This window comes from Rhinopithecus bieti, unplaced genomic scaffold, assembly GCF_001698545.2.
Source record: "Rhinopithecus bieti isolate Rb0 unplaced genomic scaffold, ASM169854v2 scaffold_9690, whole genome shotgun sequence".
Taxonomy (NCBI): Eukaryota; Metazoa; Chordata; class Mammalia; order Primates; family Cercopithecidae; genus Rhinopithecus; species Rhinopithecus bieti.
This window is the reverse complement of record NW_016806622.1, coordinates 2,090,392-2,104,355: the sequence shown is the minus strand read 5'-3', so window position 1 is coordinate 2,104,355 and position 13,964 is coordinate 2,090,392. Positions and strand designations below refer to the sequence as shown.

Sequence of the window (13,964 nt, the reverse complement as noted above, 5' to 3'; positions counted from 1 at the left end):
CTGACTGGCCTGGCCCGGCCCCGCCGCGCTACCGCTCGCCCCGACCCGCACCCGGGCCCGCTCGGGCTCCGGCCGGCCACCGCCTCTTCCCTCTCCAGCCTGCAGGCCCGCGCCGCCCAGGAGGGAGAGACCCGCGCCAGGAGGCCGAACGCGGACTCGCCACCAGGGTAAGCCAAACTCGGGCGAATGGGGGCCCGGCAGGGGACGCGTGGCTCGAGTCCCGCCACCCAGCTCTCCGCACCCCCTCCAGCCCCACTCGGACTTCCTCATTCCTGCGCTAACCGCGGGGCTAGACCGTGGGAGGAGGTTGACAGCAGTGAGAGGCACATGGGATTGGCGACACCGGGGTAAGGCACATCCGGACCTCGCAGGGGCTAGTCGGCCGGAGGGCCGTGGCTGCCCAGCGCTCATTTCTCTTCACGTCCCTCCGCGGGGTGGGAACGCGAATCGGAGGCGAACTCTTACAAACTTTTAAAATCCCCAACCCTAGCCCCAGCTGGGGGTTAGTGAGAAGGTTGAGGTGCGCTGCGGCGCGGAGGAGAGAGGGAAGGTGGTTGGTGCAGTGCAGAACCAGATTTCTCCTAAGGGCGTTCCATGAAATGAAAGAAGAAGTGCTTGTCAGTCCTCTTGGCAGGGAAAGCCCTCTCCAGCTCCCCAGAATTGAATAGGAGAGTCTGTTCATCCCTCTCCTACTTCTGAAAGAAGTCTGGCCCTCTGTCTCTTTTTCTCTCCCTCCCCCCACCCCTCCGTACACACACACACACACACACACACACACACACACACACGATATAGTCACCTGCTATAGGACTTGATTCTGATCCTCTGGGGCCTGGCATTTGAGAGAGAAAATAAATTACCTAGGTAGATACGTAGAGCACTTTTTAGACTTGATTATGTAAAACTCTTGGACAGTGCCACCATGCATTATGCATGAGTTCTGAAACAAAAATAATGTAAAACAAAGCCTATCCTAAATGCAAGTTTTCTATGGTCCTTAAAAACAGACACCAGGGAATGTTTGCCCTGACTTACTGGTCTATCCTGAAACTGAAATGGGACTTAATGATATAGGATTTAATTATCAAGATTTGAGACATTTTCATGGACTTTGTTAAGTAGAGGTTTTCAGCATTACAAATTATGAAATAACCATATTTAACTCAAGGATTTTGTTATAAAGCTTATAATCTGAAAAAATACTTATGGTATTACTAAAACATTTAATAACTGGCATCAAAATATTCTACACACTGGTGATCTTTAGTAAATACTAAAGGTTAGGGTCAAGATGTTCAATAATTTTTTTCTAGCAGAATCCCACAACTGAATATTGTCAAGCAGTTTGAACTGCATTCGTGTTTGTTAAAACTTTAAAAGGGAGACTTAAAATTGAAGTATGTTGTTTTTCTGATTTTAATATTGTGCTTTCTAGAGATGAATCCTTTTACTGCTTGAGGCACTATGGGAATTATATATTTAAATGTATGTATTTAAATTTGAAGCAGTGTACTTTTTTGAGTTTATAAACTTGGGAAGACAGGAAATGAAAAGATATATTTCTTGTAGAATTTTACGTTCATGATTTAATTGAATTGCTGAAATGAAAAGAACATACACGATGAATGGAGACTTGGAATCTGAGATTATTCATCCGTATTGATACACCTGCAATTCCTAAATGCCCTCCCCTGCTTGTTTAGATAAAATGTCTTCCTGGGCTGCAACCTACTGGACAAACTTGAACACAAAGTAACACACGTTATATGTACATTTAATACTGGAACCGAAAAGCTGCTTGCAGTGAAAAGCAAACCACTTCTAAACTCTTTGACACTTTTTAAAGAAAATAGTATAATCGTTTTAGGGGTTGGTGGTGATTTGAAAATCTTTTATCTTTTTTTCTGAAATTTCGTTCTTATGTTCGGCATTGGCACTCACTTGTGCTGAGTAAATGCCCCTGTTTTCAAACCCAGATAGTAAATACTGGGGTATACATACAAAAATAGTCCTTCCCCTTTGTAAGCATTGCTTTGATCTTTGCACTTCCTTTTTACTCTACCTCTTAAACAAGATCTGTGATGACTGAGTTGATTAAAGCACAATTAATCTTGAAATAGGAAGAATTTTAGATTTAGTGATCATATTCCTTACATTTCTCTTATTACTGTTCCTGGAAACAAATTGAAGTAGTCTGAGAAACTAATATTTATGCAGGTTGTTTTAGCTACACTTTTAGACTTGCAGATAATTGATTAAGTAAGTTACTACCTTGACTTTCAGGGATTGCTCATTGTGGTAGATACGAGGTCTAGATAGGGAATTGGCAGCTACATGAATGTTGGACTATCATTGCATCAGCAAGACCTTATTTTTACCTAATTTATGAGAGGTATTTTCTCTCTTCAGAAGAGGTGAAAGTTCTGGCTTCTGGGGGGAAGTGGTTACTTCACAACCTTCAATTGGTTTGAACTTGGGAGAAGTAAGACAAATAGTCGATATTTTCAAACAATAAAATAATTGCATCTGAGTTGCTGTATGGATTTTTCATGAAGTACTCAAAATCTCATCTTTTCATCTTCAGGTCTTAGTAGATGTGCTCTTCTGAACATAGAATTGACTGCACTAGGAAGTGTATCTGGAAATGCACAGTACTGTTGTATAACCAATAGAGTAAATACTCAGATTATGCGCTTCTAGTCCACAGATTGATCAGAAATCACATTAACAGGAATGGATGGCTATGAATGAATGGCTATGCAAAATTTCTCATTAAACTTTTTACTTTTAGTAGGAAGTTTGTTTTATTCGGTTGGTCTCTTGGTTTTCTGTTTACAATGTGAATTGTCTACAGTAGTGGGATTGTTATATTAGAAGAGAAGGAGAAGGAAAAATAGAAGGTAGTGCTAGAGGATATGTTAAGATATGCTGCTCCTACATCTACATTTGTGTCTAATCAGCGTTAATTGATGACTACGTCTTGGTAACCAGTAGACCATACTGGAGCAATTTACTCTGCTTTTTGGGAATTAGTTCTCATTTGCACTCTTGCACCTTCCGTGAATATTGAACTGACTTGCAGTGTTCTTAGAGGTGAGCAGTAAACCATCAAGAGCATATGATATCTCTTTGAATTCTGTCACTACTTTGGAGACAGAGAGTTTGGAAGAACTGAAGGTACTCAGCCTCAGGGAGAAAGGTTTGAACATTTTGGCATAGTCCTGCAAGTCAATTTGGCTCCTTGACTGTGAATTTTTTTTAATCAAAAAAGATTAATATTTGAAACCACATAATTTGGTACAGTTAATAGTTCTGGTAACATAACCAAGCCTTTTATCTTTGTAATATTTCATTAATTAGTATCCAGTGCCTCACTTTTAGAAGAAAAAAAGAGAAAAAAGTAGTTAACATTCTTTTAATGATGATGAAATTGCTTCATACTTTTGGTCTCTGCTGTATTAGAGGTTGTTCCTGGGTGCAAATTGATATACTGTCTTTTACATTTCCGGAGGTTGTTGACCTGGCCTTGAAGATCAGCCAATAGTTTAGAAAATAAGTTGTGCAAATGGCATTGCTTCACCTCAAATAATTTAAAGCCTGACAGTTCTATACAAAATAAGAGTCACATAAGATGCGATTTGTTAAAGATTATAGAAATCTCAGAAGATAGATTATGGATGAAAATGTTTGTTTAATTTTGAGTACTAATAAAAATAGTGCATTTTACATTTTAAAAAGAAAACAATTTTTATTCTCTCATATTTTCTGTAGTAACTAATACAGATTTAATTATCAATAATACAAATTTCATCTGCTTTAATTTATTGCCTGTTTTTGAAATTAGAATAATGATATATTTGATTTAATTATCCATTACAAGTTGCCTTATTATTTTTCATTCATCTTTCACCATTAATCCAGAAACCTTAAAATAGCTTTTCTTTTGACCCATGCCAGTAGATATCAACAGACTTGAGTTCATCTATGGATCCTATTAGTTTAAACTGTGAAAAATTTTGACTGCTTAAGCTTTAAAAAAGAATTTATATACTCTATATGGCGTATTCTTTAAAATAGCCAAAATTATTTAAAAAATGAAATAAAAAGAAAGGAAAAGCTGTTTGAGAGAATCAAATTCTCTAGTTCAACTAAAAAGAAATAATATCTAATCAGTACTGACAAGAGAAATAGCTGATGCTTAACATTGTACTTGTTGGTACATAGTAAGCAATCAGTAACTGTTTAATGAATGAGGGACATGAAGTTGTTGCAAAATTATTTTGTTTTTTTAAATGGACAGCCATCTTCTATAAGGAACAAAAATTACATTATTTTGCTTTGCCTTCTGGAAAGAAATGAACCCAAAATAGTCCTTGAGTCCTAGATATTATGGAAATCTTATCTAAAGACCACTTGAAGTTTACTAGAACAAATAATTTATTAAAAAGTACCTGGCGCCTTCCAAAAGGGGAACATTTCATTCTGAAAGAGGCATTTATAAACTAGAAAGAAAAATGCCTTTTAGTTTCAAAGTTTTAGAGGCACCTGAGCAAGATAATAAAGTAATTGGAATGATAAAAGGTGCTTGTAAAATTGAAAATGTAACTTTTGGTGAAATTAGAATTTCTGTACACTCCATTGAAACTGTAATGTCAAATACTAATACCTCCAAAAAAGAATGCCACAAGCACTGGTTAGTAGCCTAAGAATTGTTAGCGCTTATCTAAATTAATCAACTAAAAAGTTAAAACAAAATATGTTATTTTGTTGTTACCTCTCGAATTAAACACCTATCACCCATAAATCTGTAAATATTAAAAGTTACTAGATGGCAAATCTCAGGAACAAGCAGCCAGTTTGCAAGGTTTACTGTATTTTCCACTTTCATACTTTAATGATTTTTGCAACACTGTAGAAGCTGGGGCCTCATCCTGGCAGAGTTTGTTCATTATTTTTCAGTTGTAGCATTTTATAAAAGTTGGCCTTGAATTTCTGAATTGAACCATTTATTTTTTGTGGACACAATTTTTTGAATGAAATATACCATTTAGACTAGAAAAGAGCAAAATGCCAATACTCTCTGTCCTAGTGTCATTGTGCCCCTGGGAGCCCTAATGCAATCCTGTGGGAAAATAACCATTTTATTGAGTGCTGCTCACTTCAGTTCAGTCTGCTTTGCTGCCACTTAGTTCTGGATCTGACCCTGATCTCCCCTCACATCACTCACAGCAAACATTCAAGTTTAAAAATTAATTTAAAAGTTAGTTACATGTATATATGTAACTAATGTGTATATTAAATATACTGATATATATTGGTTACATATATAGATATGGCAACAACCAAAAAGGTTATATATATACATATTTGTAACTAATATGTATATTAAATATAATGATACATATGTATAAATATGTATTTGTAACTAATATATATTAAATATAATTATATTAGTTACAAATTAAATATAATTATATTGGTTACAAATATGTATATATAATATTTTTTGTTGTTGCCAGCAAACTGAGGAAGAAATTAAATGTTAACATATATAACAATTGCACTGTAAAGCCGTCATTATTGAAAAGTACTCTGAAGATAAATAGTGGCAGTGTTTGTTAAAATAATAAAATAATCCAAGCACTCTGCCTGTGACTTCGCCATGAGATGGCTTCCAGAAAAAAATAAATTTTTCTGTGTTCCCTTACGAGTTCAGTCTGCAGCTTCTGGGCACGAAGAGAAGGATAAACAAAACAAACAAGGCTCTAACTTTGTCACAATCCTTACTCTACTAGTAGAAATGTATGGACAATTCATACGTTTCATATTGGAAAATAAAGCTATTAGATTTTTCTTTGAGATGAACCTTTTTTTTTTATTTTAATTTTAATTTTTTTTTCAGTAGAGACGGAATTTTGCTCTGTTGGCCAAGCTGGTCTCAAACTCCTGACCTCAAGTGATCCACCCGCCTCGGCCTCTCAAAGTGCCGGGATTACAGGAGTGAGCCACCTAGCTTGGTGAAGATGAACTTTTTTGATAAATGAGGCTCACTAATATTTCTAGGATTTACTTTTCACTAGCTTGAACTAAAGAAAGTATAAGACCTGCATAAAGTTGAACATACCTCTACAGTGTCCCATTTTAAAAAGCAATTTGTTTTTATGAATTTTGTTTCTTCAAAACAGCAGTTATTTCAAAAAATTATTATTTTTATTGTGTATCATATCATTTGGACTGAAAATACTATACCATATTTCAGTGTTAGGGCACACCTATCCCTCTTTATCCCAGACATCAATTCTACCATAAAACAAGTATGTAAAAAAGAAAACATAAAAGTGATGACATACTCCCTAATCAACCTATGTGTTGGTTCTAAACCCAAGGCTGCAGTTCATTTAAATAGTGAAAATAAATTACTTAATTGTCTTAGAAAATATGTCTTCCATGACAAGAATTTTAGGAATGAGAAAATAACTATTTTTGGATGTTTTAACACAAATTCCTGACTCATGTTTTATTGGTATTTGAAGAACCCCTTTGTCTACCAGTTCTTAAGTATAGGCTTATTTTGTAGGATTTAACCATGTATTGGTGTTTGATTGTTAAGACTTGATTTATAACCTTCAGTGTCTTTCTCTTTTAAATGGGATATGGACTTGGTAATGAGGCCAGAGGAGAATACCTTACAATTTATAGTATCTACTTATAATACAAGAACCTTCATGATTTACAAAATTAAAATGATGATGATGTGGAGCGATGGAAGAAGTATGTATGGGTGACTATTTATGTAGAGGAAATTAGAAGTAGAAAGCAATGTTAAGAAGTTAAGAATTGAAATTAAACTTAATTTTTTGCTCAGTCGCATAGTCAGGAAAGTACTTAAATCACAATTGATTTACATAAAATCAAAACTGAAAACTGAATATATAATCTAGGAAGTAGGAAAAAAAATTTTAGTGTGTTCATACTGCTAATTTCAAACCAATCAGAAAACCTGGGGAACTAATTTTCAGAGGAGATGGCTTAAAGTGAACCAAAAATATAGCCATTTCTCTACCCTATTCATTTAATGCATTCATTTATTATACTGCTAATACATGATAAGGTGTATAGGTCAAGTATCATTTGTATATGTGTATGTGATTTTAAACCTAAGAGTCTTTTGAAAGATTGGTCAAAGCAAAGGATAATGAAAGCATAAAGATTTAGGGGAAGAGTCCTCTATAAAATTAAGACTTAAACTTTGTTATCGACTTGAATGTGAAGATAGAATAATCTAGAAAGTGAATGAGAATTATAAATAAAAGTACAAATCGTATATCTCATGGTTGAGATATGCAATGAGATAAATTGTATATCTCATCTAATGTGGGGTCATAATGAAAGGAGTAAGAGAGGTTGCCCTTGGATAGAACCTTTTGGCAGACGTTTCATAATGGATTATCATGTTTTTGCTAAACTGATAAGAATGGACATTTTCACCACATTATGAAGAAACACTTTAGAAGTCAGTTGCAATCAAGCAAATATAAGTACCTGGGAAATTAAAATCAAAAGCATGGTAGTCCAACAATAGTCAGATGCATTTACTAGCTCTCATACCGTATCACAGCATTAATTTGACATAATATCTTTATGGTGTCTCTTTATATATTTATTCGATTTCCCATTTAAGACATTTAACCAAATTTAACAAGCAATCCTTAGAAACTTTAAAAATATTTCCTATTTTAAACCATTACATAATCTTTTACCCTGCAGTTACAATTCTTTTTATGATGGGTAGGGAAGTATCCCATTTCTCTTAGAAAGTCTCCTATGATAGCCAAATAGGAGTCAGTCCAAGTTGCTTAGAGTGGTAGTTCAATCCTGTGTTGAAATAGATGACTTTTGGAGTAATTGTCCTATGTTTACTAAGTATCTGTTGAACTGTAGGAGTTCAGTCATTCAAGGTAAGCCACAGAAATCATTTTATTGATGAGACACTTAAGTATCTTCACATCTATATGCCAATATTAAATTTCTCATCATCCCTGATCCCCACCCCTCTGTACAGATTGGTATCCCCAGCACATTAGGGAATGCAGTTGTTAGCTTGTTAGGGTCCATTCAGTAGATTTCCCATGCCAGAAATCTAGAAGCCCTTCTTACACATTCAGCTTTCTTCTTCAGTCAGTCACCAAGTTCTATCAAGTCAGCCTCTTCATCTCCAGAATCCATCCCTTCCTCATTGAATTTCTAGATTTTATTTTTGCATTGTCTCCTGCTTCTGACCCATCCTTCATTTTGCATAATGGTCAGCTTTCTAAAGTGTAAATTGGATCATGTCTCTGCAGTGAATCCCAGTTGTCTTCACACGCTGATACCCATATACCTCACCCCCTTACTCCCTCCCCTGTTCCCCAACCATCCCCTAATCTCAGATCCTCCACACCAACCTTCAGTTTCCTACTCACAGTTTCTGACTTTGAATAGCTTTGCTTATGTCCTCCCTGTATGAGAAGTGCCTTTTCTTTCCTAGCCATCCTGCTAACTACTAAACCCTTAGGCCTGGTTTGAGCATCACCATTTCTCTCACTTGCCTTTCTGTTTTCTCCCTCCCCTCTCCATAAAGAGTTATGTGGCCCCATTCTGTGTTCTGAATTCCTGTGGGTCCTAGAAAAGAAACATCTTGAGGGCAAGGAGTTAATCTTATTTACTTTTTATTTGCACAGCACCTGGTATGTTTGCTGAATAAGTAAATACTGAACAAGATATCAAGAGACAGTGCTGCCAATTAACTGTGTGGCTCGGAGCAAGTTAATTAACCTCTCTGAGTCTTATTTTTGTTCTGTAAAAAAATGAGGTTTGGCCAAATGAGCATCTCTGTCTAAAATTATGTGTTTCTTTGATATAATTGTATTAATTGGAAGACTTCAGATTTTCTTGTCATATTGAGATAGGTCAACTTAAGAAAAATGCATGTGAGTAAGTACCAAGCCAATTCTTGATTATCAAATTGATAATATGAGGAACTGCCCATTTTTTGGATAATGAGTTACAATTTTTAGTCTCAGTATAGCTTCTTTTTCAAATCCAGATGTTTCTGGTGTTGAATTTTTTCATTATTAACCAGTCTCTCACATTCATATTTCTCCAAAGAAATTTATGGAAAGCTTGAGACAAAAATTGAATATAAAGTTTAATATTTAAATGCTGGATTGATTCAAGGTCTTACTAATTATATTTGGAGGGAGAAGAAGGGGAGGTGGTGGTAGTATGAGATGAATCCTCCTCTGTTCCTTCCTAGAAGGAACACAACGTCCTACGTCAAGAAGAAAGACAGAAGCATATCTTGGAGATATGAAAAGAACCACCAGGTAAACCAAAAAGAAAAAGTCAGCCTTTGAAAAGCAGGATTAGAGATGAGGAGGGGTGGGGTAGTGGAAGCATTGCTTGTTTATAGAAGCTCTTCCATCTTCGCATAGTATGATTTTGTTGTTTTTATTATTTTGTCCTTCCTTTTTTTGACCTCCAGCTTTAGCAGAGTACAGTTGACAGAAATTATATATGTTTATGGTATACAAGATGACATTTTGGTATACATATGCATTGTGAAATTATTAAATCAAGCTGATTAACATAAGTAGGGTTTTATTTCTTTAACAGTGATTCATTTGAATATATGTTGAGTCCTTTCTTTGTGCCAGACACAGTTCTAAAGACAAGGCATACAGTGCCAAACAAGACAGAAATCCAGAAATTCATGGAGCTTAAATCAATGTAGTCTTTTCAGTTTTTAAAATTTTCTTGCTGGGCATAGTGACTCACACCTGTAATCCCAGTACTTTGGGAGGCCGAGAAGGGAGGATTGCCTAAACCCAGGAGTTTGAGACCAGCATTGACAAAATAGCAAGACCCCGGTCTCTACAAAAAAATTTAAAAATTAGCTGGGCAATGTGGCACATGACTGTGGTCCCAGCTCTTCAAGAGGCCAAAGTAGGAGCATCACTTGAGCCTGGGAGGTTGAGGCCTCAGTGAGTGGTGATTGTGCCACCGCAGTCCAGTCTAGGCAACAGAGCAAGACTCTGTCTCAAAAAAAGAAAAAAAAAAAGATAGAAAAAGAAACTTTCTTTTTACATTAGCCTTTTTTAAGTTAAAGAATCCCATAGCTTAAAAAGTACACAAATATTAATGCTGCAACTTTAGAGATTTATCTCAAGGTGAACACGTTTAACCTAGTTGGTGGTCAAGAAATAGTACACTGGCAGCACTGCAAAAGCATCCTATCTGTCCTTTCTTAGTTAGGACCCCTTCCCTCCACTGTCATTTAAAAGATTTCACGAACAACTTTTGGATTATGTGTATGTCAATTCTATGACTCATATATATCCACATAGATAATGAAGCATTGACTGAATGAATTCATTATTCCAAGGTGCTAATAATGAGCTTCACACCAGTGGGAACTCTGCTTTGTCAGGTGGGCCCTAAGGTCAGTTCATTCCAGATATTCCTCACTAAACAAAATACTGGTTTTCCTAAGTTGTTAGTAAAAAATATAAAACTGATTACATTCTCATTTACTTATTATGAATTTAAAAGTAAATTTTTTGCTTAATACCAAGTAGCCAGGGTCACTGACAAAGAGACATGGGAGAAAGAAGTATTCACATCTGATGTTATCAGACATAGAAAAGAGAGTAGAGTTCACCTATTTCTCCCCACTCATTTTATACATTGACATCTGTATGTGTGTTGTTTTGTTTTGTTTGTTTGTTTGTTTTGAGATGTGATGTTGCTCTGTCATACAAGCTGGAGTGCAGTGGTGCAATCATGGCTCACTGCAAGCTCGACCTCCTGGTCCCAAGCTATCCTCCCACCTCGGCTACCCAAGTAGCTAGGACTACAGGCATGCACCACCATGCCTGGCAAAATTTTATTTTACCTTTTAAAATTTTTGTAGAGATGGGGTCTCCCTATGTTGCCAAAGCTTGTCCCCAAACACCTGGACCTCCCAAAGTGCTGGGATTATAGGTGTGAGCCACCACACCCAGCCATGTGTACATTAAAAGAGTTTATCTGTATGAGTGGTCAGTGTAGAAAGGGCTTCATGGAGCCTGATTTTGATGGCATGCAAATTATTATATTTGTGTATATGTAATCAGAAGGCCTTCACCGTGATTATTTCTTCAAGGGAACCCTTTGTGCCTCCAGGGTGATTGTACCCGTGTTCATAGGACCAAACATTGCTGGTTCACATAATGACTCTTTCTTTTAAAACATAAAGGACATATTTTTATGGATTTTTGAGGATTAATAGAATAAAATCTAAAATAAGTCATATTCAGATTCAAGAGAACTAGATAAGTTTCTCTATATTTGAACAAAAGAATACTAGTCTCTTAATTCATAATGCATGAGGTCTTCTTTTTCCTCAGTCTGAAAATATGAATATTCCAAAATGGTACTCTAGGCAGAGGCTACATATCAAAATTAAAATCCTGTGATACTATGTTTTTAGGGAAGAAGAAATCTGTAGCATTAGAAATGTAGACGCAAAAGGTCAGAACGAAGTCCACTATGTCAAGTCCCTTTTTCATGCCATCTGAATGAAAGACCTCACACCATGAACAGAGGTACTGAAGCAGTTTTTATGTGGAAATGGTAGGCAGCAGTATCTCAGGAGTGACTTTAATTATAACATTTAAAGTTTTATCTAACTTACTATAATCTTTAAAGAACTTCTCTAGCTCTACAAGTTTATTCTTGGCAGAATTTGTGCTAATATAGTATTAATAAAATAAATTTTACTTAGAGTGTGATGTAAATTACTCTTAATTACAATATAATTTTAAAATGCCCAAAACATCTTTTGATCTTATGAATTTCAGTCCACTATGATTAAGAAGACAACCATAGGCAAAAATTTGTTTTTTATGGAACACGTTGGAATGCATTCTAATCACTTCTCTAAGAAAATCCCTGTCCCCATGATTATAGTGAACATGATACAGCAAGAATTTAGATGCTTCTTTCAGGGGGGTGAGGTTGTATATTCTATAGTCTATTGATTCTAGGAGGTACTTTTTTCTCCCCCAGTTTAACAGTTTTGCTTAATTATATACCTTTCAGGATTTGTTTTTTGGATATTTTTCTATTACTCATTTCTGATTTAATTCTACTGTATTTAGATAACATACTCTGCATGCTTTCAATTCTTTGAAATTTATTGAGACTTATTTTATGGCCAGGGATGTGATCTATCTTCATGACTATTCCATGTGTACTTAAAAATAATGTGGACTCTGGGCCGGGCGCAGTGGCTCAGGCCTGTAATCCCAGCACTTTGGGAGGCCGAGGCAGGCGGATCACGAGGTCAGGAAATCGAGACCATCCTGGCTAACACGGTGAAACCCCGTCTCTACTAAAAAAATACAAAAAATTAGCCAGGCGTTGTGGTAGGCGCCTGTAGTCCCAGCTACTCGGGAGGCTGAGACAGGAGAATAGCGTGAACCCGGGAGGCGGAGCTTGCAGTGAGCCGAGATGGTGCCACTGCACTCCAGCCTGGGCGACAGAGCGAGACTCCGTCTCAAATAATAATAATAATAATAATAATAATAATAATAATAATAATAGTAATAATAATGTGGACTCTAAAATCATTCAGTGGGGTTGTTGTAGACATACACTAGGTTCTTTTGATTGACAGTTTTGTTCCTAAGCTTTCTATATCTTTCCTACTATGGTATGAATGTGTCCCCACCAAATTCCGGTGTTGAAATAGGATCACCAATGTGACAGTAGAAAGAGGTAGAGCCTATAAGAAGTGATGGGATTACGTGCCCTTTTAAAAGGGCTTGCCGGAGGAAATTTGTCTCCTCTTGCCTTTCCGCCCTCTGCCATGTGCGGACACAGCATTCCTCCCCTCTAGGGGATGCATCCCTCACCAGACACCAAATGCTGGTGCCTTCATCTTGGACTTCCCGTCTACAGAACTGTGAGAAATAAACTTGGGCTGTTTATAAATTACTCAGTCTGAGCTATTCTGTTACAGCAGCACTGACAGACTAAGACATTTCCTGACGTTCTGTTGCTTTGCTTTTATCAATTACTGAGAGAGGAATGTTAAAAATCTTAACTGTAATTGTGGATTTGTGATTTTTTCTGTTAGTTCTTCCACTTTTTGCTTCATATATTTTGAAGCTTTGTTAATAGGTGCATACACAACAAGATAATTGCTTTTATTTGATGAGTTGGCCGTTTGATTCATTCTTGCAGTGTTCCTCTTTGTCCCTAGTAATATTTCTTCTCTTGAAGTCTACTTTATCTGATATTTTAGAATATAGCCTGCTTTTCTTGTATTTAGCATTTGCATGATATAACTAGCCCCGTGTGCCATCTTCATACATTTTAACTATCTGTGTCTTTAATATTAAAGTACAATTCTTATGAAAAGCATATACTTGAATCTTGCTTTGTAAAAATCCAATCTGATCATCTCTATCTTCTGGATGAGTTTACTCCAGTTCCATGTAATATTATTACTGGTACATTGGGTTTAAGTCTCTCATCTTGGTAATTAATTATTTGTGCTATCTGTTCTTTATTCTTTTTTTTTTCTCCTTTTCTGCCATCCTTTGAATAAATCAAGTTTAGTGTTTTAAATTCCATTTTATCTCCTTCATTGGTTATTTTCTAAACTGGTTACTTTACCACTTTAGAAACATATTTATTTATTACCATATGCATCTTTGAGTCTATAATTAATTAATGTGAGAACTTGACAGTGTTATACTTCTGTTTATCCTTCTGTGCTATTGTTGTTATACATTTTACTTTATATGTTATAAACTCCAAAATATATTGTCTTGTTTTGCTGTGAAGAGTCAATTGTCTGTTTAGGAAATTAAGATAGAAGAAATCAAAGTATTGTGCTTACTCACATATTTATCATTATTGATGCTTTTATTCTTTCA

At 36.0% G+C, this 13,964-nt stretch overlaps 1 protein-coding gene across 4 annotated transcripts in view; it reads left to right on the top strand.

Moving 5' to 3' along the window:
- Window positions 1-2: 2 nt before the first annotated feature.
- The window catches only part of NFKB1 (nuclear factor kappa B subunit 1), a 124,348-nt gene continuing 110,386 nt past the window's right edge, over window positions 3-13,964 (top strand). For 2 of the 4 annotated variants that reach the window (XM_017877089.1, XM_017877088.1), the window contains exon 1: window positions 3-167. Coding sequence is in view for 2 of the 4 variants with exons in the window: in XM_017877086.1 (XP_017732575.1) it covers window positions 328-347 (20 nt within the window). In the remaining 2 variants the exon portion in view is untranslated. Of the gene's footprint in view, window positions 168-327; window positions 348-13,964 lie in introns of those variants that run through there. The other 2 variants (XM_017877086.1, XM_017877085.1) reach the window with 1 other exon arrangement.